Source organism: Pleurodeles waltl, chromosome 10 (assembly GCF_031143425.1).
Source record: "Pleurodeles waltl isolate 20211129_DDA chromosome 10, aPleWal1.hap1.20221129, whole genome shotgun sequence".
In the NCBI taxonomy this organism is placed as follows: domain Eukaryota; kingdom Metazoa; phylum Chordata; class Amphibia; order Caudata; family Salamandridae; genus Pleurodeles; species Pleurodeles waltl.
The window spans coordinates 430,485,784-430,509,624 of record NC_090449.1 but is presented as its reverse complement, the minus strand read 5'-3'; the positions used below and the strand labels follow the sequence as shown (position 1 = coordinate 430,509,624).

The 23,841-nt window shown below is 45.2% G+C and overlaps 1 protein-coding gene across 1 annotated transcript in view; it reads left to right on the top strand.

Moving 5' to 3' along the window:
• The window catches only part of LOC138262424 (syntaxin-binding protein 4-like), a 374,700-nt gene that overhangs the window by 311,987 nt on the left and 38,872 nt on the right, over nucleotides 1–23,841 (top strand). Inside the window, exon 6 of the mRNA XM_069212325.1 lies at nucleotides 14,848–14,940. Coding sequence (XP_069068426.1) covers nucleotides 14,848–14,940 — 93 coding nt within the window. The remainder of the gene's footprint in view (nucleotides 1–14,847; nucleotides 14,941–23,841) is intronic.

Here is a 23,841-nt window from a genome sequence, read left to right as displayed (position 1 = left end):
TCCAGCCACCAAAGCCGCTCCCAGGGGTCCCGGTGGGAGTGTGGAGGCTGCCGTGACACCTTACAAGGTGGGGAAGGGCCACAAGAAACCCGGCAAGTCTGGGAAGAGCAGCACAGTGGAGAAGACCGCCATCATCCCCGCTGCCCAGGAGGCCACCGCCTGCACAAGCCCAGCTGCCCTAGACAGCTGGACAGGCCCGCCAGCACAAGCCCAGCTGCCCAGGACAGGAACGCCAGCACAAGCCCAGCTGCCCAAGACAGGACCGCCAGCACAAGCCCAGCTGCCCAGGACAGGACCGCCAGCACAAGCCCAGCTGCCCAGGACAGGACTGCCAGCACAAGCCCACCTGCCCAGGAGGGGCCCGCCAGCACCAGCCCACCTGCCCAGGAGGCCACCACCAGCACAAGCCCCGCTGGGCCATGAAGGACCGCCAGCAAAAGCCCCGCTGGGCCATGAGGACCACCAGCAAAAGCCCCGCTGGGCCATGAAGGACCGCCAGCAGCTGAGTCCCTGCAATGGAGTCCGCCGTCTCAAGCACCGCTGAACAGGACACTGCCATCTCAAGCACCGCTGCACAGGGCACTGCCGTCTCAAGCATCGCTGAACAGGGCACCGCCATCTCAAGCACCGCTGAACAGGGCACCGCCGTCTCAAGCACCGCTGCACAGGGCACCGCCGTCTCAAGCACCGCTGAACAGGGCCCCGCCATCTCAAGCACCGCTGAACAGGGCACCGCCGTCTCAAGCACCGCTGAACAGGGCATCGCCATCTCAAACACTGCTAAACAGGGCACCGCTGTCTCAAGCACCGCTGTCCCATGAGCAGCAAGGGCACTGACGCAACTGAGTCCGTCACGGGGTGAAGGATGCACTCTGGGCACAAAGCCCCCTCCAGAACCAGTGGAGACTGTCATCCACTACCTCTGTCCATAGCAGGATGAAGCACTCTGGGCACCATGCCCCCTCCAGAACCAGTGGCGAGATCCATCCACTACCTCTTTCCTTAGCATAATGAAGCACTCTGGGCACCATGCCCCCTCCAGAACCAGTGGAGGCTGTCATCCACTACCTCTGTCCTTAGCAGGATGAAGCAATCTGGGCACCATGCCCCCTCCAGAACCAGTGGAGACTGTCATCCACTACCTCTGTCCTTAGCAGGATGAAGCACTCTGGGCACCATGCCCCCTCCAGAACCAGTGGAGACTGTCATCCACTACCTCTGTTCCTAGCAGGATGAAGCCCTCTGGGCACCATGCCCCCTCCAGAACCAGTGGAGACTGTTATCCACTTGAGAGACTGTGGCTTTGCACTCCCCAGGATATGGCAGTGGGCAAACCACCCACTGTAGAGACTTGAGAGACTGTGGCTTTGCACTCCCCAGGATTGAACAGTGGGCAACCCACCCACTGTAGAGACTTGAGAGACTGTGGCTTTGCACTCCCCAGGATTGAACAGTGGGCAAACCACCCACTGTAGAGACTTGAGAGACTGTGGCTTTGCACTCCCCAGGATTGAACAGTGGGCAAACCACCCACTGTAGAGACTTGTGAGACTGTGGCTTTGCACTCCCCAGGATTAAACAGTGGGCAAACCACCAACTGTAGAGACTTGAGAGACCGTGGCTTTGCACTCCCCAGGATTGAACAGTGGGCAACCCGCCCACTGTAGAGACTTGTAAGACCGTGGCTTTGCACTCCCCAGGATTGAACAGTAGGCAACCCACCCACTGTAGAGACTTGTGAGACTGTGGCTTTGCACTCCCCAGGACTGAACAGTGGGCAAACCACCCACTGTATAGACTTGAGAGACTGTGGCTTTGCACTCCCCAGCATGGAACAGTGGGCATGTGGCCCCCTCGTGGATTTGGCGTTGTGCCCTCAAGTGGCTGAGGTGCCCCCTTTCCCTCCCCCTGAGGTGCCTGTTTAGTTGTTCTCTGATGCCCCTGCAGTGTTCTCTCCGTCATGGTTGTGGATCTTTTGTGGGCCTCGCCCATACCGTGTGGTCCCAGTGTTCCACGGACTTTCTTAGAGCACTACCTGGACTACTATGCTTGGTATATATTTTGTACATGGTGTATATATATATTTCTGCCTACTTGCTTTTAATATATTACAATGGTTACACTAATTTTCTCTTGTCTTTGCATTCTTCCCGGGGGTTTGGGGGGTGTAACTGTGATGTATTGATATGCTTTAGTGCGTGTGTTGTAGTGGGTGAGGGTGGGGGTGTTGCATGCGTATGTCCCTGCTTTTTCCCTCCCCCCTCCCCTGTGTCGTAGGTGCAGTACTCACCGTGGTCTTCGCCGCCGGCGTTCGTGCTCCTGGTATAGGAGCAGGAAGACTATTGCAGGTAGAATTTGGAGTTCCGGATCAATGGCGACCTCGTTCCTCGTGGGGTATGTAGAGGTGAGCGTTTTTCCTTCGGGATTCCTGTTTCCGCGGTGTTTTTATCCTTGGTGAATCCGCCCCGGAAAAGGTTGCGGATTGGCCTGTCATAATAGTGTGGGCAGTACATTGTCTCCCGCCTGTCTGTTGGCGGTGACCGCCGCGCTGTTTGTTTGTACCGCTGTGGCGGTCGGAGTGTTAAAGTGGCTGTCTTTGTTGGCGGTTTCCACCACGGTCGTAATTGCAATTTTTTTACCACCGGCCTGTTGGCGGTCTTGCTGCCGCTGTAACACCGACTGCCAGGGTTGTAATGACCACCTTAATCTTTTGCTTCATAATAGGTTCCGGTTCAGAAGTATGAGTGGCTTCTGTTTAAACAATGTTTATATAGAAATATTTATTTTTTCAGAAGTTGATGCTTTTTAGGTGGGCCAATATTTGTTGGTGGAGGAGTTTTATCAAGAATATGTGTGTTTAGGACTATACAGTAACAATTGTTTTAAGGTAAAATGTAGTCATAATGGATAGATATCTCTCACCAGCACAAATTAGCCCTATTATTTAGGAATCTATGAATTTTATTGACTGGAAGGTGTCTCTCAGATGATCATGGAGGTTCCTGTTTGATGTCTATGTTCCTCAGGGTTAGTGTTGGAGATGGGAAAGCCGTATAATGTATACAGATTATTATTGATATTAATAAGGATGTTGCTTGCGGATGGAAGTGTCTAACTTCCTGATTTTTAGAATTTATTTTGATCATTATTTTTAAGCCTTTGTTGGTGTTAACATTAAGTGGGCAGCACGAGGCAGCCAGGACTGTGAGGTAGGTCTATTACCCTTTTGGACTGTTCTGTATGGAGCATTTTTAATTCACACGTTGATGCCTATGAACTTACACTTCTGGGACCTCATTTATGAGGCCCTAGTGGCCCACTGCACCACCAGATCATCATGTTTTTTGGCGCTCCGAGGGTGCAGTGTGCTGGCCCATATTTACGAGGCCATGCAAATCCACCTTGCATAGGTTTATGATGTCCTTGTAAATATGGACCACTTTAACACTGCATGAAAGGGATGTTCCGTGAGTGTTGCTGTGAGTATTCCCACGCAACACCCTTGGAATCCAATGGTATCTGATGCATTCCCAGATTTACAAGTCTAAGAATACATCAGATTCCTATGCCACCTCAGGGGTGGCGTTAAAGAGGCACAGTGGGCAGAAATACCATTATGCAGCACAGATTGAAAGAGGAAAACACCATTCCTGGAATTAAACAATCATCCCTGTAACACAGCCACCCCTGTACCTTGGTGCAAGGGTACCTGTGTTGTCACTAGGCAGGAATTTGGGCGCCAGTGCAGGGGACAAGCAAAGGAATTGCCCGTATCTTAAAGATACTACTAATTCCCGCTCTTCTGTTTTGATGCAAAGCGCCACAGCAAAAAGGCTTGCAGTGCTGCTCTGCACCAAAACGTCATAAATGTGGCCCCTGGTGTTTTTCTGGTCCGGCAAATTTATCTCACAGTTTATTATACACTTTGAGGCTATGTTTCTTTCCGTGAAAAAATAATATAAAGATGTTTATATTACCTTCCTACATATATGTAATGTGTTGTGTTTTATTTGTAGTTAGGCAAACATTGGTTCGTCAAATCTGTGTAATTGGACATGTGTCTTAAATGAAGTTTCGAAAAATGTTAATGTCCTGAAGAAGGTGGTTTTAAGTATATTATTCCACTGAAAAGTGATGACAGGTATAAAGACTTATTTCTTGTCACCTATAGTTTTTGAAAATCTGTATTTAATTCTATACTTTCTGTAATTGAAAGAGCCTGATGTATACATTGATTTAATCATATGTATTTTTGAAGGAATCTTCTTTATTTTTATTTTTATGTGTTGTACTATACAGTGATACAAAATGAGATGTAGGTCTTTATATTTCAATAAATAATATCCTTTTGTATGTTTGTAGTATATTTGAGTTTTGTACACATTTTGCAAAGTCATTTATAATGGTGCCTTGCGAAGTTCTTAAGCATATCGGATAGGCCCTGAGTGCAGCAAATCTTTTGGTAGTATCAACCTTTTGTTAACGTATATAGATCCGTTTAATATTTTATTAGTTCCCTCCAGAATTAACTGTAAAACGTAAAACATTTTAGTCAACATATTTGAAGAATCGTGCTTCAAACAGCACAATTTGGTGTACATGTTTCCAAGCTTTTCTTTGACCTGAACTTCCAAAAGCCCCATGGAAAAAGCTAGACTTGCCTACAACCTTCTGTTACTCAGTGCTGTCTGGTCTGGTTTAAAAATATTTTAAAAGCATTCATTAGGTTTCTGTTCTTTCTGGCCCTGGGGACAGACTTGCTGTCTAAAGCTCAAGCATGTTGGTCTGTATAATGTTTGCTATAATCCTGCTGTGTACAGCCTCAGACATTCACGTGTGCTGCCTGAACAATAGCATCGCTGCCAGAGACATGAGATGGCTGTGCTGTCTGTATATATTAATTGTGGTATAGCTCTATTTTCTGATGCATGAATTTGTAAGTAGGAAATTGGTGTGTTATGTGGTGTGGGGGTAGTCCTCACCATGTAATAATCTCACTATACTACAGAGATGGTCCTTGGATTCACTCTAGTAAATCGTTAGCTCAGTCTTGGTAGTGTGGAAAAGAGCGGTCAGGCTTTACTTGCTGGAAATTATTTTAAGCATTTCAGAGCACCAACATGGACGATAGGTAAGTGGCATGACTTGAAAGAAATCCAACCCCAATTTATGAAAATATAACTTATTTTTGTCCAGATTTAAACACTAAAATGAACAGAATTGAATTAGTTTAACCGGAGTGCTAGACTTTAGAAGCACTATTAAATCACAGCAGAATTGTCATTTAAACGCTGCATAGAAGTCTATGGAGAAAATATCACTGGTTGCGAAAACTTACTTGCGTGGGACCCTTAAAGGGTTAAGGTTGTGCAGTCCGTAGGACCAGATCACAACAGTCCATGTAGTTTTACCTGGCCCGTGGCGTCCAGGTGCAGAGTAGTCCTGGATCTCCGTGATGCTGAATGGCACTCATGTTGAAGTCAATGGCTGAGAGCCATTGGTGACAAACAACCCTTGGAGGTCGAGCTGCACGAGACCCTTGCAGGGTTACAGTTGTACCAGTCTTGGGACTAGGCTACAGCAGTCAGTTCACTTGTACCTGGTCTGTGGGATCCGGGTGCAGTATTGTCCTGGCTGTCTGTGATTCTTAACAGGACTCGTGCTGGTGATCTTTTTACCGCTGACACTTCAGTGTTGACAAAGGGATGCAAAATCTCACCTGGGGCACGGTTACAGATGTGGGATGCACCTGCACTGTTGAGTGTGGGGGTTGGTTAATGGACTGGCAACCAACAAACATTGGCAGCTGTAAAGGTGCTGAATTCCTTTGGGAACTTCACAGGGTCCAGGTGAGCAGTGTAGCAGCCTGAAACTTTGAGGCAGGCAGGACTACAAGTCCTATAAGACACTGGACCACCTGGTTTTTTCAGTCCCACAGCAGGCCTGATGGCCGGTGAGACTTCAGATACTATGAGCATTTTTACCTGCAGTTTGCAGGGGTCTAGTGACACTAGTCCAGGGGAGTATGATGATGCTTCTGGCTTCCACAAGGGTCCCTTTGGTTGGGACTGATGAATTTCTGCCAAGGACAAGGGTCATTTGTGCAGTTCCCAGTCTGTTGCCTCAGAGACAGAGTATTCCTCTTTTGCTTTGGTGTAGTGGCCACAGTCCGGTTGTTGGTGAAGCAGGGCTACCTCTGGTCCTTCTTTGAAGTTAGTCAACCAGAAGTGAGGTTCTGATGTCAGGGGTGTCCCTTAAATCCTGGATTTAGGGGAGTTAGGATAGAGACTAGTGGTCTATGGGCAGGTAGGTCCTACAGCTATTCCCCCCTGAGGTGACCACATCCGATGGGACAGGTCACCTTTAACTACCCACTCCTAAGAAGGCAGAAATCAAAATTTAGTGCACAGCCTGGGCTGCTCACCCTGCTCAACCTGTGTCTACAGTCCCGCCAACCTAATTTCCCACTTGACCACGAGTGTGCTTGGGGGCAGGGGGAGGGCTGATTCCTCCACAGGGGGACATTATTGATGGCCTTTGAAGCTCACTGCCCTGATGGCTCTATTCACTAGCCAGATTGGGGGTGGGAGGTGTGACCTCCTTCTTGCCTTAGTCTTTGTTTCTGAAGTGCTCAGCCTGCCTGGCAGGGGGTCAGAAACCTGTCTTGGCTGCAGCAAGTGTGGGAAAAAGCATGGGCTGAATAGCCAGAGCATGAAGAAGGGTGGCAAACAGGTGGGTAACCTCTAGTGTACCAGCTGGGTGCATACCAACTTTCCCTAGACACTACATTCATGTTGGGGGAGAGAAAGCCAGTTGTTTGACACCAAACTTAACATTTCTAGGTGTTACCATAATGAAGCTAGCAGCCCGGGTCTGTCCAGGTTTAAATCTCATGTTATCCTATGAACCGGCCTGCACTTAAAGTGAACTTTAATGGAAAGGACACTATAGAGACATATAAGCTCATGCTTATATGCCTGTACCTTAAACATAATGCACATTGCCTCCTGGGCTGCAGAGGTCTTCCTTAGGGTTGCCTGACATATATGTAAGGCAGTTAAATGGGCTGTGCCACTCATTGTAAGGGGACAGTTGAACTTGAGCAATTTGCACTGCTCTGGCAGCCTACAGTGGCAAGCATGCCATCAGCAATTTGTGTGGGTCACCTAGGGTGGCACAACTCGTGCTGCAGCCCCTCAGACCCCTTTACCACCTATACCTATACACCTGGATACCATTTACTAGGGGTTTACAAGGGGACTAAAGTCTTTGCCAATCAGGGAATCACCAAGTCGACAAATCACTTTAGGGCAAGAACACTTGCACTGGAACCTGGTTAGCAGGTTCCAGTGCACTGTCAGAGTCAAAAAAACAGCAGAGCGAAACACCTATATCCAGGTGGGGGCAAAAAGTAAAAGGGCATCTGCAAAAAGCCTGGTTTTCTTACACTGTAAAATGTCCATAGCTGAGAGATAGTTATCTATTTCCAAAGCCTTTACGTCTGTGTCAACTGTTTCATAATTTCTGTATAAAGCAAACACCTGTACAATCTTTATAACAGGAGAGATAGCTCTGGAGCTCTTTTATTGTGTTCATGGAAGGTTAGTTTTACTCTGTAATGTCAGTACCTATAAGTTTCTTGTGGCCCTAGAGATAGCTCTGTTGTCTGATGGCCAAGCCTGTAAATTGTAAGTTTCCTGAGGGATAACTCTTTGGTCTAATGCTAGATTTGTATCTGTATAATTGGGGGTGGGTCCTTCTGCTCTGTAATGTCTGCGCCTGTACTTTTTATCATCATATCCCTCAAATGTTTTACGTATTTTTTTCTGAGTGGGAACAGGGCTGGCTTTTGGTCCAACAGCACACTGGGCATAACAAAAATAGGTGCCCTTCTACCCTAATCTCACCCATCCCAAACCCTATTTTGTTTGACAAATTGTTCTTTATTCAACACAAGAGCACTTTAGAATGTAGCTAATCTTCATGAACTGTACAATGACTTAAAAGCAATTGTTACTAGATACGCCAGCCATAGTGTTCCAACTGGCCCTACCTTGATAGCACTAGCACATCATAATAGGTACCAATGTGGGGCCTTGGGGAGATAATGAAGTACAAGGAGGAATTGATGGGCACTCATCACAGTCCACAGAGGTTAAGCAGGAACAATAACTGTTCTCTCGTAAGGGATTTCCATATATAATCATAAGTACTGAATAGTCCCGCCCACGTGCGGGGCCCCTACGGCACTTTTTCACAATACATCTTCTTAAGTGCAGATGTTCACCTTTCTTCAGGAAGGCCTGCAGAGTCACTTAAGAAAGAAACATATTATGCACCCTAAAGGAAAAGAATACAATGGCCCAGTTGTTCATCTTGAACCTAAAAAAGGGGCCAGGAGATTAGAAATGTATATAATTTCATGGTGGTTTTTGTAAAACAGCATAAATGTCTTTTACAAACTCGTTTTGATAAAGTAGAGAGATGAAGTAAAGCAGGGCAGTGTAACCCTATAGGCAGTCATTATAGGAGTTAAAAATAGAGGCGGTGCCTTTAAGACCCCAGAGACCACCAGTATACTGTCAACTGTTTCACTTAACAACTTTCATCTCTCCCTAGCATTCTCTCCATTGTTCTGACAAAAAAGTGAAGTTTTTAGTCAAACAAAATGCCATCTTTGTTGGACAAGTGCCCAGCCTGTGGGTAAAGAAGGCCAAAACAGACCCCCATGAAGACTGTATAATATGCATTCCCTCAAGTCCTGTTCCTGAATCTTGCCATCATTGCAAGACCTTTTCCAGGCGCACTTTGAGAGACAGGGAGAAAATCTGCTTCCATGGCAAGGAGGAGTGGCAGCATCAGCCGAAGGTGGGACCTCAGGGCGTGGAGAGGGTCAGTTCTCTATCTGGGCGCTGCCAGCTGTAGCTCAGATATCCAGAAAGAAGAAGACAGCTCAAAAACATCAGTCCAAGTCAACGTTGAGAGGATCGACGAGAGGACAGGTGAGGTCCCTACCTGTTTACCATCAACAGCCGGCTTGACGTCGTTGAAGCGCTGAAGAACAGTGACAATACAAGGTGAGTCTACGTCAAAGACTTACATAACGTCACACACAAACCTCATTCAAAGTTGTGGAATCCATCGACACCGGGACATCAACAACACTCACCATCAAGGTCTCCATCGATATTCAGACGCTGTCAAAGGTCTCCGTCAAGGGCAACATCGAAACAACTCTAACGATCCCCGTCAAGGAGTAGATCGATGTTGAGGCATCAAAGGAGATTGACGTTGAGAAGTCTTCTCCGTCAACTAAATTACAGGAGGTACGGAAAAAGAGGAGGCAAATTTATTCCTCTCCAGATTCGGAATAACATACTCCCTTTCTTCAAGGGTTGAACCATTATCTCCGCCTCCACCATCATCTCCTTAGGCAACACCTACTGTGCCTTCTTTATCAGCACCACTCCTGCAACCAGCTGACACTACCAGATCTTGGTCCAGTTTGCACCATTATTCAAGTAGGCACCATCACAGCTCAAGGCACTCACCATCTCACCACCATAGTTATTATTCTTGACACTCTCATTCACAATCCCGCCATTGTACCACTGACACATCCTCCACTTCAACTGGAGGATACTCTCTACTCTCTGACACTATCTGATTCTCCACCAACTTGAGTTACAGGAGGTCTTGGTGAGGAGAGCTGAAAAGCTAAACATCCCCATGTCGACTCCTACCACTTCAACCTCAGTGTTCTTCGAAAAATTGCAACATAGGACTGTATCGTGACCATTACTTCCATTTGTGCCAGGTCTCCTTGAACCAGCTTTGGATCCTTTCCTAAATATAGCCACAAATAAACCAACCCGATCCAGGCTCCAAAAGAAATATCGCCCCCCCAGAACAACATCCTGCTTTCCTCTAGACAGATCCTACATCATACTCGGTGATTATAGTGGTGGCAAAGAAACATCATACCACTACTCCCACTTCTACAGTGCCTTCCGATAAGGAGAGTCAGAAGTTAGACTCTGTGGGTCGTAAAGTGTGCAGTATGGCAGCAACTACCATGAAGGCAGCCAGTGGCACTGCACTTTTAGGCAGATACGACAGATCACTGTGGGAATCGATTCACCAGTTTGCTGAATATCTCCCTAGAGATAAAAGAGAGGACTTAATGGAAATCCCAAATGAAGGATTAACGGTACTCAACCAAGTTCTTAGTCCTGCAATAGACTCTTCCATATTAGCGGCACATGAGTACTGCCATGGTGTCGCTCTTCGAAGACACTCTTGGCTCTGCCTGACATCCGTCAAGCCAAAAGCACAGCAGATAATAATAAATCTTCCATTCTCTGGTACCACTCTCTTTTGAAGTCATACAGTTGACAAAATGGCACGGATGAAGAAACAAATGGACACTCTATTAGCAGTCGGTTTAGAGAGACCCAGGGAACAATGAAAATCTTTCTGACCCTAACAACGCTGCTTCTGTTCCCAGGGGGCTCAAACCTCTATTTGGTATCATGAGCATCAGCAAAGCGGTACACAACAACAGCCCCAGTGACCCTATCAACTATACCAAAGATTTCAGCCCAGAGGGAGATCAATCCAGCAGCATTCTCAAGAGGCAAACAACCATCTGGATTAAATCCCTGAATCATTACTTCCCCCTCTTCTATTACCAACTCCGGTAGGGTGAGGCATTCAGTATTATCTGGAAGACTGGCAAATCATAACACAAGACTTCTGGGTTCTGAATATTGTTCACAATGGATATTGTCTCAGATTCACTGTTCCTTCACCGTCCATACCTCCAAAACCATCCAGTTTCCATCTCCTACTTTTAAGTGCAGCAATCTATTCCAGGTACTTTCTAGTCAAGAAAGACAAGAACAATTTCAGACCCATTCTCGACCTCAAAACAGCCAACAAGTTGATTCGGCGAGAGAAATTCTGGATGCTGTCATTACACCAAATTTATCCCCAATTACACAAAGGAGATTGGCTCTGTTCCATCGACCTTCAAGATGCATATTTTCATATTCCAATTATGAGAAAGCATTTCAAGTTCTTGAGGTTTGCAGTGGGACCAGACCACTTCCAGTAAAAAAGTCCTTCCATTCGGTCTGAAGTCAGCACCCAGAAAATTCTCAAAGTGCATAGCAGTAGTGGCTGTCCATCTGAGGAAGCACAAAATATTTGTCTACCCCTACCTAGATGACTGGGTGATTAAGGCGTCAATGTCTTTAGAAGCTCAGCTTCTCTACAATTGGTCTTGCAGTCTCCTCCAAAGATTAGGCCTCCAGGTCAACCTCAGCAACTCAACTTCTGCTCCGGTTCAAGCCTTACACTACATGGGAGCTTTCATCAATACAATACAGGACAGAGTGTACCTTTCGGAGGAGAGATGGTTATCAATGCTTCGGAAATGTCATTCTCTCATGACAGCTTGCCTTCTGACAGTGAGAACAATAACCTCTCTCCTCGGCTAGATAGCATCCTGCATCTTCTTCACACTGAATGCTCATCTCCACATGCGACCTCTGCAGAAATGTCTCGAGTACCAGAGACACCAACTGGCAGGCAATTGAAAAGACATAATAGTACTATCTCATCATGTAAAGCTGCCCATGACATGGTGGTGCTCTCCAAAGAACCTGCTTCGAGGGATGCCTTTTCATCAGGAGGTTACTTCTCAAACAATAGTGATGGATGCCTCACTGCTAGGCTGGGGGCTTATATGGACCATCTCCAGGTTCAGGGCAAATGGTCAGATAGAGTCGACATACCATAACAACCTCCTAGAGTTATGCACAGTCCTTCTAGCGCTAAAAGCGTTTTACCCCTTGTTCAGATCTAACATTCCAGGTGTGTAAAATGCGCAGGCAGGCTCAGTATTGTTCTGAACAAAAGAAACAAGTGGGTCTTTTGCGATGATGTTGTTCACAACATATTTAATCTGTGGGGCACACCTTCCATCAAGCTGTTCATCATTTTGCCTCGAGGTACTACCAACCAGGGATGCTGGGGAATGCCCTATAGATCGACTGGTCCAGCAAATTTCTTTCAACCTTTCCAGAAATTCCTCTGATCCCAACAGTCCGCATCAAACTATCCCACTCATGGGCCAAGATTAACTTAATAGCTCCGAAGTGGGCACGTCAATTGTGGTTCATGGACCTCCTTCACTGGTCCATCTGTTCACATCTCAAACTGTCATGCGGGACAGACCTTCTCACGAAGTTCGGAGGCCAGATGGTACACCCCAGTCTCTCCTCCTTGAGGTTGGAGGCATGGCTCCTGAAATGGTGCAATACGGACACTTGAATCTGCTGCAGAACTGCATGGACATTCTCGAAGAGGCTAAGCGGGCTTCCACCCATTTTGCATATGTCTTCACATGGAAGAGATTCTGCATTTGGTGATCCTCCAAGAACATGGACTCCACTTCTTGCTAGGAGGATATCATTCTGCCATACTTACTCCATCTGGCAAAATCTGGCTTGCAATTATCTTCTATAAAGGTTCACCTGGCAGCCCTTACTGCCTACAGAAAATGCCTTTCACAAACCTCTTTTTTCAAAATCCCACTCATCAAGGATTTTCTAGAGGGTTTAAAAAAGGTCTTCCCTCCCATTAGGTGCCCTTCACCTCCCTGGGAGCTTAACATTGTTCTCTCTCATCTTATGCAGGATGCCTTTGAGCCTATTCACAAAGCTTCCCTGCAACACCTCTCTTGGAAGACAGCTTTCCTTGAAGCAAAAACATTAGCTTGCAGGGATAGCGAGAGCCAAGCACTTTGTTCTCATGAACCCTACACAGGCTTCCATACTAGCAAAATGGTTCTGAGCACTGACCCGAAATACCTCCTTAAGGTTATTTTGAACATTCATGTTAACCTGACAATATCCCTTCCAACATTCTTTTAGAGCTCCTCTACTCCAGTAGAAAGATCTCTCCATTCCCTGGATGTAAGGAGGGTTCTGAAATTCTGTCTAGACAGGACACATGACATCCGCAGGTTGAAGCAACTGTTTATTAACTATGGTCTGGTCTGTACGGGCTTAGCCACTTCTAAGCAATCCATCTTCTGATAGATAGTTTCCTGTAGCCTGTTGTGCTATCAAAATGCTAATAAGATACTTCCAGCTAGACCTAAAGCACACTCTATTAGGAGTAAAGGGGCTACAGCTATCCATTTCCCAGATATTTGCAAAGCAGCCACGTGGATATCTGTCCATACATTTACCAAACATTACTGCCTGGACTCTAATGCCAGAGCAGACGCTCAAGTAGGGTAGGCCGCCCTCAAAAATGTATTTGCTTAAAACTGTACCTTCATTCAATCTCTGTCTTCTTCACTGCTTTAAGCATGATGGGCTTGCTACTCTATTCAGTGCTTATGACTATAAATGGAAATCCCCTACGAGAGAAGGAATAGTTTCCTACCTGTAACTCCAGTTGTCTCATAGGGGAATTTCCATTATAGTCATCAGCAACCCTCCCTCCTCCCCAGTAGAGAGAACAGACCTACCAGTAGACCTATATTTTATCATGGATTGCATCAAAAAGAACTGTCATCTGCTCAGAGTGATGGGATATTGGTGGTCTCTGGGTTCTGAAAGGCACAGCCCCTATTTTTAACTTAAATAATGACAGCCTTTGGGGTTACACTGCCCTGATTTACTTCTTCTCTGTAGTCTACCAAAAAGGAGTTTGTGAAAGACATATATGCTGTTTTACAAAAAACATAATGAAATTATATACATATATAATCTCCTGGCCCCTTTTTTAAGTTCAAGATGAACAATTGGGCCATTGTAGCCTGTTCTTATAGGCTGTATAATATGTTTATTTCTTCAGTGACTCTGCAGGCCTTCCCGAAGAAACGTGAACATCTGCACTTAAGATGTATTGTGAAAAGGTGCTCCGGGGTCCCCGCACGTGAGCGGGAATATTCAGTGATTATAACTATAATGGAAATTCCCCTACAAGAGAACTGGAGTTAAAGGTAAGAAACTATTCCTTCTCTCGCATGGCTGGTGTGTGAGACTTTTCTCTACTACTGTAATGCACCTTGGAGCTGACATGGATGCGAAACTGGTGTAGGTTAGAAAGCCTTGTGTTGGAATAATTAGTGGGATACTTCTTGTGTGTGAGATCTGAGCCTATAACATTTGTGTCACCTTATGTCATAAATCATTTGATTTTTAAGTGGGGACAACGGTTGAGAATGGCAAGACTTCTGAGGAATGTCAATTCTGTACAGTACCTTTCTTTTTATTAGAAACACCATTCTTTTCAAATCTGCGAAAGCTTTTTTGTGCTGTATTCTATTGTGGGTCTCTCATAGCACTTACAACAGCTGTTTGGGGTGCTGGAACTCAAAAACACATCTATACAAAGTAACTGTGCATTGTATCTGATTGGAAGGGTTTTGTTGTTAATGAGCAAATGTAGCAAGTGTTTTCGTATTATGCATCATGATCATTGAGTTACAGTTCTTGTGTTATGGGACACAGAGCTTGGGGTGTGATTGGTGACGGTGTGTAAGAGATAGGAATGACAATTATAATAGTATTAAGGGCTAAAACGTAAAGGAACAACTAGCCGAGCTATAGGGGAAGCGAAATGCGGTGGGCATGCTTACCAACAAAGGGTGGGTATTCAGAGAAGTCCCAGTAAACCATATGGCAACATGCGCCAGGCAGATATGGTAATGAATGAGTAAAAGGATGCCCCAAATCTTTTGTGACTGTACTTCTTCTGTGCATGTTCTGTCAATTTGTTGTCAGCTGACAGGTTTATCACCGTTACCTTTTTCTGTCCCCTCTGCAGACCTTTGAATCCTTTAACTACACTGAAAGCAGCATTGCTCAACACCGCAATCAAGAAGTGTCTGACCTACAACAGGAAATCTACCGGCTAAAGGTGATCATATCTTTAAAAACACATTTGACTAGGCAACTAGCATAATATGGAAATGTTTAGTGTTATGCAGTGATTGTCTTCAAAGTAAAGCCGAATTAGAGTGGAGGTGATTGCCTAAATCAACGTTGTCTCGGATAACTGTGTGTAAAGGATTAATTGTAGTATTGTTTTTGCTGTACTTAAACATGTCATTTGTTTCTTATAAAAATTCCACAGCCTTAACAGAATGTCCATACGTCCATAGCCCTTCTTAGGAGTGTGCCAAACATGGGCTGAACAATAACTGAGAAGGGCAAAGAGTATTAATAACTCTACATTGAGCTCTGCCCAGACAGGGTCATCTGAGGTCACTAGGACACATGTATTCACAGTCCAAACCAATAATGCAGATTCTACATGTGCACTGATAACAACCTCTGAAGGATATGGTCCATCTAGTAGTAGTAAAGAAAAGGCAATTAAGGCCCATATATATACTTTTTTAGCGCCGCACCTGCGTCATTTTTTTACGCAAAATCGGTGCAAACTTACAAAATACAATTGTATTTTGTAAGTTTGCGCTGCTTTTGCATAAAAAAATAATGCAAATGCGGTGCTAAAAAAGGTTAAATATGGGCCTAAGCCTGTGTTGGTGGAATAGGCAAACTCTACCACAAAGAACATTCACAACCTCAGTTATGGAGAGAAAAAATGCAGAGAAAAAATGTGGAGTCCAAGTAGCACATATCACACGAATGACTACAGGACCTCTGAACGCTAAAGTGTTGGAAATGAAGACTATTATAATAGCACTCAGGTTTTACAATAAACCATATACAGGATAGTAGATATCTGCAGGGACTGATTTTTTTTTATCGTTGAACAAAGAGAAAAAAGGTCCACCCAAAAGTCACAAATGAATCAGCACTGGGTCACTAGAATTGGAATCAATTTTGCATGTGAATATTGATTTCAAGAATAATTATCAATAAGTATTCAATAATAAGTATCACAAACACAAGCTCCGGCACATCATCATCTGCTCCCTCAAAACCGTCACCTTTCCAGAAATCTGGAAACACGCCGAAATCAAGCCCTTACTGAAGAAACCAACCGCAGACCCAGGCGACCTCAAGAACTTCCGGCCCATCTCTCTACCCACCTTCCTTGCCAAGGTCATCGAAAAGGCTGTCAACAGACAACTCACCAAACACATCAAACTCTACATCATCCTTGACCCCTCTCAGTCAGGCTTCAGGAGCAACCACAGCACCGAGACTGCCCTCCTCGCCACCACAGACGACAGTCACATCCTCCTAGACAGGGGTGAGACCCTAGAATGGATCACCTCCTTCCTCTCCGACAGAACCCAAAAAGTCCAACTCCCCCCCTTCTACTCAGAGGACACAAAGATCATCTGTGGAGTCCTGCCATTCTCTTCAACCTTTACATGGCCCCCCTAGCTACCATCGCCAGACACCACACACTCAACATCATCTCATACACCGACAACACACAGCTAATTATCTCCCTCACCAACAACCCGCACACAGCCAAAGCCAACTTCCACAACGGAATGAAGGCAGTCGCCGCTTGGATGAAGGAGAGCTGCCTCAAGCTAAATACCGAAAAAACAGAAGTCCTCATCATCGGCAACAACCCCTCAACGTGGGACATCTCCTGGTGGCCTACAGCCCTCGGAAGCGCTCCAGCCCCCACTGACCACGCCCACAACTTCGGATTAATCCTGGACTCATTACTCTAGATGAACCGTCAAGTGAGCGCAATCTCCTCTGCCTGTTTCAACACCATGCGCTTGCTTAGGAAGATCTTCAAATGGATCCCTAACGAAACTAAAAGAACAGTCACCCAGGCCCTCGTCAGCAGCTGTTTGGACTACGGCAACACACTCGACGCCGGAACCACCACCAAAGTACAAACAAGACTACAACACATCCAGAACATCTCCGCCAGTCTCATCAAGAACGCCCCCAAACACAGCCACACCTCCGCCCTACTGAGAGACCTGCAATGGCTCCCAATTGACAAGAGAATTACATTCAAACGTCTCATGCATGCATACAAAGCCATCCACAATGCCAGACCAGAATACCTCAACCAAAGACTCCACTTCTACACACCCACCGATGTCTCCGCTCCGCTGACCACACGCTCGTTGCAGTCCCACGCATACGGAAGGCCACAGATGGAGGAAGGTCCTTCTACCACCACTCCGTCAAGACCTGGAACTCCATCCCGATCCAGCTCAGAAGATCTCCCATGCTTTCTCAATTCAGAAAGGACCTCAAAATTTGGCTCTTCACCTTATCCCCTCTGACCTTCACTTACTGCTCACCCCTCCCCAGCGCCTTGAGACCCTAACAGGTGATTAGCCTAGCCGCGCTTTACAAGTACTTGATTGATTGATTGAAAAATACCACCTCAAAAATGTAGACTAAAAATTAACAACTCGCAAAAGTACCTCCATAAATTTCAACCTGTTAAAAATCCGCATACTCATTCAGGTTCCCATCCCATGTGCTACAGAACCTGGATAATACTATTCAAACTGGTGTCTTACCTTAGTTTTAGTTTGATGGTTGGATCTACTTTTACAACCTTAGATTGATTGCATGTACGTATTATATGGTTGGTATTTTTCAGGTTAATGCATCTGACATTTTTGTAGTTTATGGCCTCAACTAGGAGTGCTTTGGTGTTGGAGCGATATTTATTGCAGCCGTGAGTAATAAAATCCTGATGACTGCTTTTGATGGATCCGGTAAATGTTGTCAATTTGGTAGTTCTACAATTAAAATGGTGAATAATATGCGGATTTTAGTGTTTCCATAATAAAACCTGCAGTCTCACCGAACTTTCCAGACCTTTTTTCGTGGTTAATATCAGCAGTTTTGACTTGACAGTACCTGGCTGGGAAAAATTATAATATTCCATAAAATCGAAAAAATTCATTTACCGATACCAACGGTTTCCTGTATTACTAAAAAAGCACTCACAACCTTTCATGTTTCAAGAATAGAAAACAGTGATATTAGCTATCTTGAAAAACTGAGGACTCGCATAAACAGGTAATAAATCATGCCAGCGTAACTAGATGTATACAGTGATTAATACCTAAGGGTATAAATACAATAGTAGTAGGATTATTACGAGACTGTGCAGCAGCACATGTTCTCAGTGTTGTTATTACCAGAGCAAACCCAAAATGCCACAATTACACATCCAGGTAGCTGCATCGGAGGCCCGACTGTTACTCAGTGTTGATGTCTTAGTAAAACATATCGACATTTGCCTTTTTTGCTATGCTTTATGTGACTATTTCCCTAGCACTTGAGGAATAAGAACATGATATTCACTGCTAATAGCAGTGCCCTCTGCACCCCATTTGGAGCTGCACACAGAAAGATCTCAAGCCACTAAGGACCACATGTACAAATATCAGGTTTTGCAACTCGCAATCGCAAAACCTGATGTACAACAGTGTAAATGATACTGTTTGCGATTCCCATTGGGGTCGCAAATGATCTACCTCATAAATATTCATGAGGTAGGTCACAAGTTGTGACCCCATTGGGAATGGCTACACTCACAGGGATGGTGGACTGCTGGGGACAGCAGACCACCATGTCTGTGACTGCTTTTAAATAAAGCAGTGTTTTTTTTTAAATGCAGCCAGTTTTCCTTAAAGAAAAACAGGCTGCATTTAAAAAAAAAAGAAAAGCTTTCTTTTCATTTTTTCTGAGCAGGCAGTGGTCCGTGGGACCTCTGCCTGCTCTGAAAAAATATTTTCACATCCATTCACAAAGGGGAAGGTGTCTCGTGGGGACCCCTTCCCGTTTTCGAATGGGTTAGCACCAGTTTGAAACCGGTGTTAACTGCGATTGTTTTGTGACCGCATTCACGGTCACAAAACAAGCATACATTGCACTGTGACTTGCAATTAGGAAGGGAACACCCCTTCCTAATTGCGACTCGCAAGCCCTTTTTGTGATTCAGTATGTAGATTACCAGATTGCAAAATTGGGTCTGTGCATCGCAAAATGTTTTTTTCTTGTCACAAACGGCCCGATTCTTCAAAACGGGCCATTTGCGACAAGAAAAAAAAGCTTTGGACATCTGGCCCTAAATCCGAACCAGGTTATGCTCGGACAAATTTACTTAATGTTAATGAACTTATCAACTTTGACTACTGAGGTCAGAGTTTCAACATTACTAAGTGAATGGAGAAGACCTGCAAGATGTTTATACTGATGTAAACAAGAGATTCACCCAACTCATCCTCTTACTCACCAACGACCCCTCTAACATCAGAACCAACTTCCACAGATGCATGACAAGAGTCGCTGACTGGATGAAGAACAACTGCCTGCAGCTGACCACAGAGAAGATAGAAGTACTGATCTTCTGCAACAGCAGCAACACATCGAATGACTCCTGGTGGCCATCAGACCTAGGACCCGCACCCACGGCCTCCGACCACACAATAAACCTCAGAATCATCATTGACAAAAAGCTCACCATGAAATGAAAAATCAATGCCGTCTCCTCCGCCTGCTTCCTCACTTTGCACTTGCTACATAAGATCTTCAGGTGGCTACCCCTACACACAAGACGCACCATGACACAGACCCCATAACCAGCGGAAAGAACTGTGGCAATGCCATCTGCGTGGGACTCACCGCACACCTCCTACAGAGACTTCAGACCGCACAGAACGCTGCAGCCAGACTCATCCTGTGCCTTCCCCGATGAACCCACATCACACCACACCTCAGGCAACTCCACTGGCTCCCCTTACAGAAGAGATGCCAATTCAAGCTGCTGACCTGTGCCCACAAGGCCCTACACAACCAAGGACCTACGTACATTAACCACCACCTGAACTTCCAGCAACCATCAAGAAGACTTCACTTTGCCTCCGTTTCACTCTCCCATTCTCCCCCATCTACTGAAGCAGAAGTGGAGGACGCTTCTTCACTCGCATTGCAGCAAAAACTAGGCACAGTCTCCCCATGCATCCCCGGACCATCATCTCACTTCTGGAATTACAAAAAGACCTGAAGACCTGGCTGTCCGAATAAGCCTCCGGGACCTGCAAGCGCCAGGATACCCTATCGGGTGATTAGCTGCACTTTTTAAATCCTGATTGATGGATTGAGCCATTCATTATATTTATTTATGGATTTTATTTTTGCAGTTTTAGAGAGCATGAACTAAACCCAAATAGGTGTCAGGGCACTTTGCAAGGCAACAATTTTAATTCATAATAATTTTAAGGGTATGTGTGAGGGAACCACAACAGCATTAACAACAAATGCGTTTACAGTGTCACTGGAACCACGCCAGAGACTTTACACCGAAAGCCTTTACTGCGCATTTGTTAAAAATATGTATGCTTTTACCACAAATGCCTTTAACACAAAATGTTTTGTATTTTACAGGTAAGTATAAGCCCTTTATTAATTTTATATATATATATATATATATATATATATATACCTAGTGGCAATAGTTAGAACACAGTTTCTAAAGAAAAAGCGTTTTTCTACTTGCCTATATCTTTGGCACCAGTTGATGAATCTTCATGAAATTTTCCAAAATAAATTGACCCTTGCGTCAGCTGCTGTCTGAAAAGTTTTGGTTTGATCCTTCAAGCGGGCTCTGAGAAAAGGGGGAGGGCAAAAAGCTTTTTCCCCAGGGGGGGTCCAAAAAGCTTTTTCCCCATGCATTTTTCCAGAGGAATTTTGAACAGGAGTAGCGCCCAAACCACTAGACTGAATGACACCAAATTTAGCAGAAAGGTAGCTCTTGATCCAGAAACAGACCTTATTGCTATTTGGTGTAAATCTGTTCAGTAGTTTATGAGAAATTAAAGAAAATCCAAATTTGTTAAGCAACCCCCGAGAAATGTAATATTTTATTTTTTGGGCGGTGGTCATTGCAAATCCGTGGATCCACCAAAAATGTTTTAAAAAAATCAAGTGCTGGTTCCCTCGCTTGTTTCAGTTATGCCCATGGGTGGCCCAGTTCCTGGGGGCATTTAAATTTTGAATGTGGGAAGGCTGGCCAGCCCCACTGCAGCCCTGTGGACTGCCACCTATCTGGGGCTGTGATCTAAGTACATGTGGGGACCCTCACCCACAGCCCCAGGGACCACCACCTCCCCGGGGCTGTGATCTAAGTAAATGTGGGGGGGGATTGCCCAGGTCTCCTGCAGGTCCGGGGACTGCCCCCTCCTCAGGGCTCTGAACTAAGTAAATGCAGGGGGCCACCTGGCCCCCCCACAGCCAAAGGGACATCCACCTCCCCGAGCGCTGATCTAATTAAATACAGGGGGGCTGTACGGCCCCCCTGCAACCCCAGGGACCGCCACCTCCCCAGGGCTGTGATCTAAGTATTGTGGAGGACCACCCAGCCCCCCTGCAGCCCTCTCAGCCCCAGGACCACCACCTCCCCACGGCTGTGATCTAAGTAAATGCGGAAGGCCACTCAGCCCCACAGCAGCCCCGGGGACCAGCACCTCCCCAGGGCTGTATACGTTGGAGGAGGGCTTCTTGTCCCCCCTCGAGGAGCCATATATTTCCCTGTGGACTGTTACCCCCCAGAGCCGGCTCCTGCTATGTCCCAGGATGCCCAATCCTGGGACATAGCTGTTTCCTATGACTTTGCAGGAGCTTGACAGCTCCCGCCAAGTCAGAACAAATACACCGCTCTGGAGCAAGTGAGAGCTGTCAAACAGCTCTCACTTGCTGTGAGCGGAGGTTTCCTCTGTTTCCCTGCCTGCAAAGATGCAGGCAGGGAAATAGAGGAAACAATTGATCTCACAGAGAGGTAGCTGCATTTTTGTCAGCTCCCTCTCTGTGACAGCAGTGCTGGCTTCCCTGGTGGTCTCTAAACATTTTGACTGGGTGCCCCGTGAACAAGACCTTTGTTGGTTGAAAAGCGCTGGTGGTGTTTGGGTTACTCATTTCTCATTTGAGAATAAAATTTAAACCTAAAGTATTCCTGTGAGTGCCGTGTATGACGTTGTGTTATTTGGTGGAGATATATATATATATATATATATATATATATATATATATATATATATATATATATATATTCACTGAAAAAAACAAAGGCTACAGGGATGGTATAGTAAGGAAACAGAATGAAAAAATCATAGAAACTCACTTAAAAAAAACAAAGGTTATATCTCACCCTATTAACTCACAACCCCTCAACCATAAAAATACCCTTACCAACCAAAAACCCATACCGACCCTAAACCCTAAAAATACCCTTTCCATCCCAAAATCGATACCCACCCTAATTAAAAAAATATCTTTACCACCCAAAGCAACATATCCACTCTAAAGCCTAAAGCTTCCCTTGCCACCCAAAAACCTAAACCTACCCCAATCCCTAAAATTACCCTTGCCACTCAAAACTCATACCCTCCCCAAACCCTAAAATTACCCTTGCCATCCAAAAACCCATACTTCCCTAAACTCTAAAAATTCCCTTGACACACAAAAACCTATACCCACCCTAAACCCTAAAAATATCATTTTCAGCCAAAAACCTATACCCACCTTAAACCTTAAAAATACCCTTGCCATTCCAAAACCCATACCCACCCTAAACCCTAATATATATATATATATATATATATATATATATATATATATATTTTTTTTTTCACTAAACAACCAAAGATTACAGGGGCGTTATAGTTCAGTTCTGAATTTACTCACACAAAACCATAGAAATTCAGCAGTTATAGTTAGAGTTATTTCAAGTAACTATAACTCACACCGTAAGGAAACATATAACTTGCGCCATTCAGAACCCAACTATAACATCCTTATAACCTTTATTTTTTAAAGTGAATTTCTATTTTTTTATCCTATTTCCTACATGTAACGTCCCTGTAACTTTAGTTCTTTTTTTCCAATAAATTTCTATGTTTTTTTAAATGTAAAGTCATTTTAATTACTATATGTTAATCCAATCATTGAAAGTTGTGCGTGGCCAGGCCCTGCAGCCACCCCCCATAACCACCCAACCCCGCACCATGCCTGGCAGAAGGTTATGTCTCTCTAGGTGTGAGAATAGGTGTGCAAGGGTGTCTCTGAGTGTGAGATTGTTTGTTTTAGTGTGAGAGTGGGCGTGTGAGGGGCTGAGTGGTTCTGTGAGTGGATATGTGATGTCTGAGTGGGTCTGTGAGTGGGAGCGTCAGTGTCTGAGTGTGTCTGTGAGTGGATGCGTCAGTTTCCAAGAGGGTCTGTAAGTGAGTGCATGGTAGCCTGAGTGGGTCTTACAGTGGGTCTGTGAGAGGGAGCATTAGTGTCTAAGTGGGTCTGTGAATGGGTGCGTGGTGGTCTGAGTTGGTCTGCGGATGGGTGTGTGAGGATCTGAGTGGGTCTGTGAGTGGTTGCATAAGTGACTGAGTGTTTCTGTCAGTGGGTGTATGAGGGTCTAAGTGGGATTGTGAGTGGGAGCGCAAGAGTCTGAGTGTGTTTGTGAGTGGGTGCATAAGGGTCTGAGTGGGTCTGTGAGTGGATGCATGAGGGCCTGACTGGGTCTGAAAGTGGGTGTATTACTGAGTGGGTCTGTGAGTGGGTGCATGAGGGTCTGAGTGATTTTATGAGGGAACGATTTGCTGTGTGAATGAATCTGAGAATGTTTTTTTAATTTCCTTGCAGATATTCGTGAATTCATGTGATGTTATACAGGGGGCGTGCTGAACGTTGCGGGGTATTCGCGAATATCGTATGGTGTGAAAAGAAATATTTTTAAGGTCATAACTTGACCCTCAAAGACCCTTATATCACAACCCTTGGGTCAGGATACCATCACCCTAACCCTTTATTCCACTTTTCATTTTATTTATCAGCCCCAGGCACCATGCCCGATTAC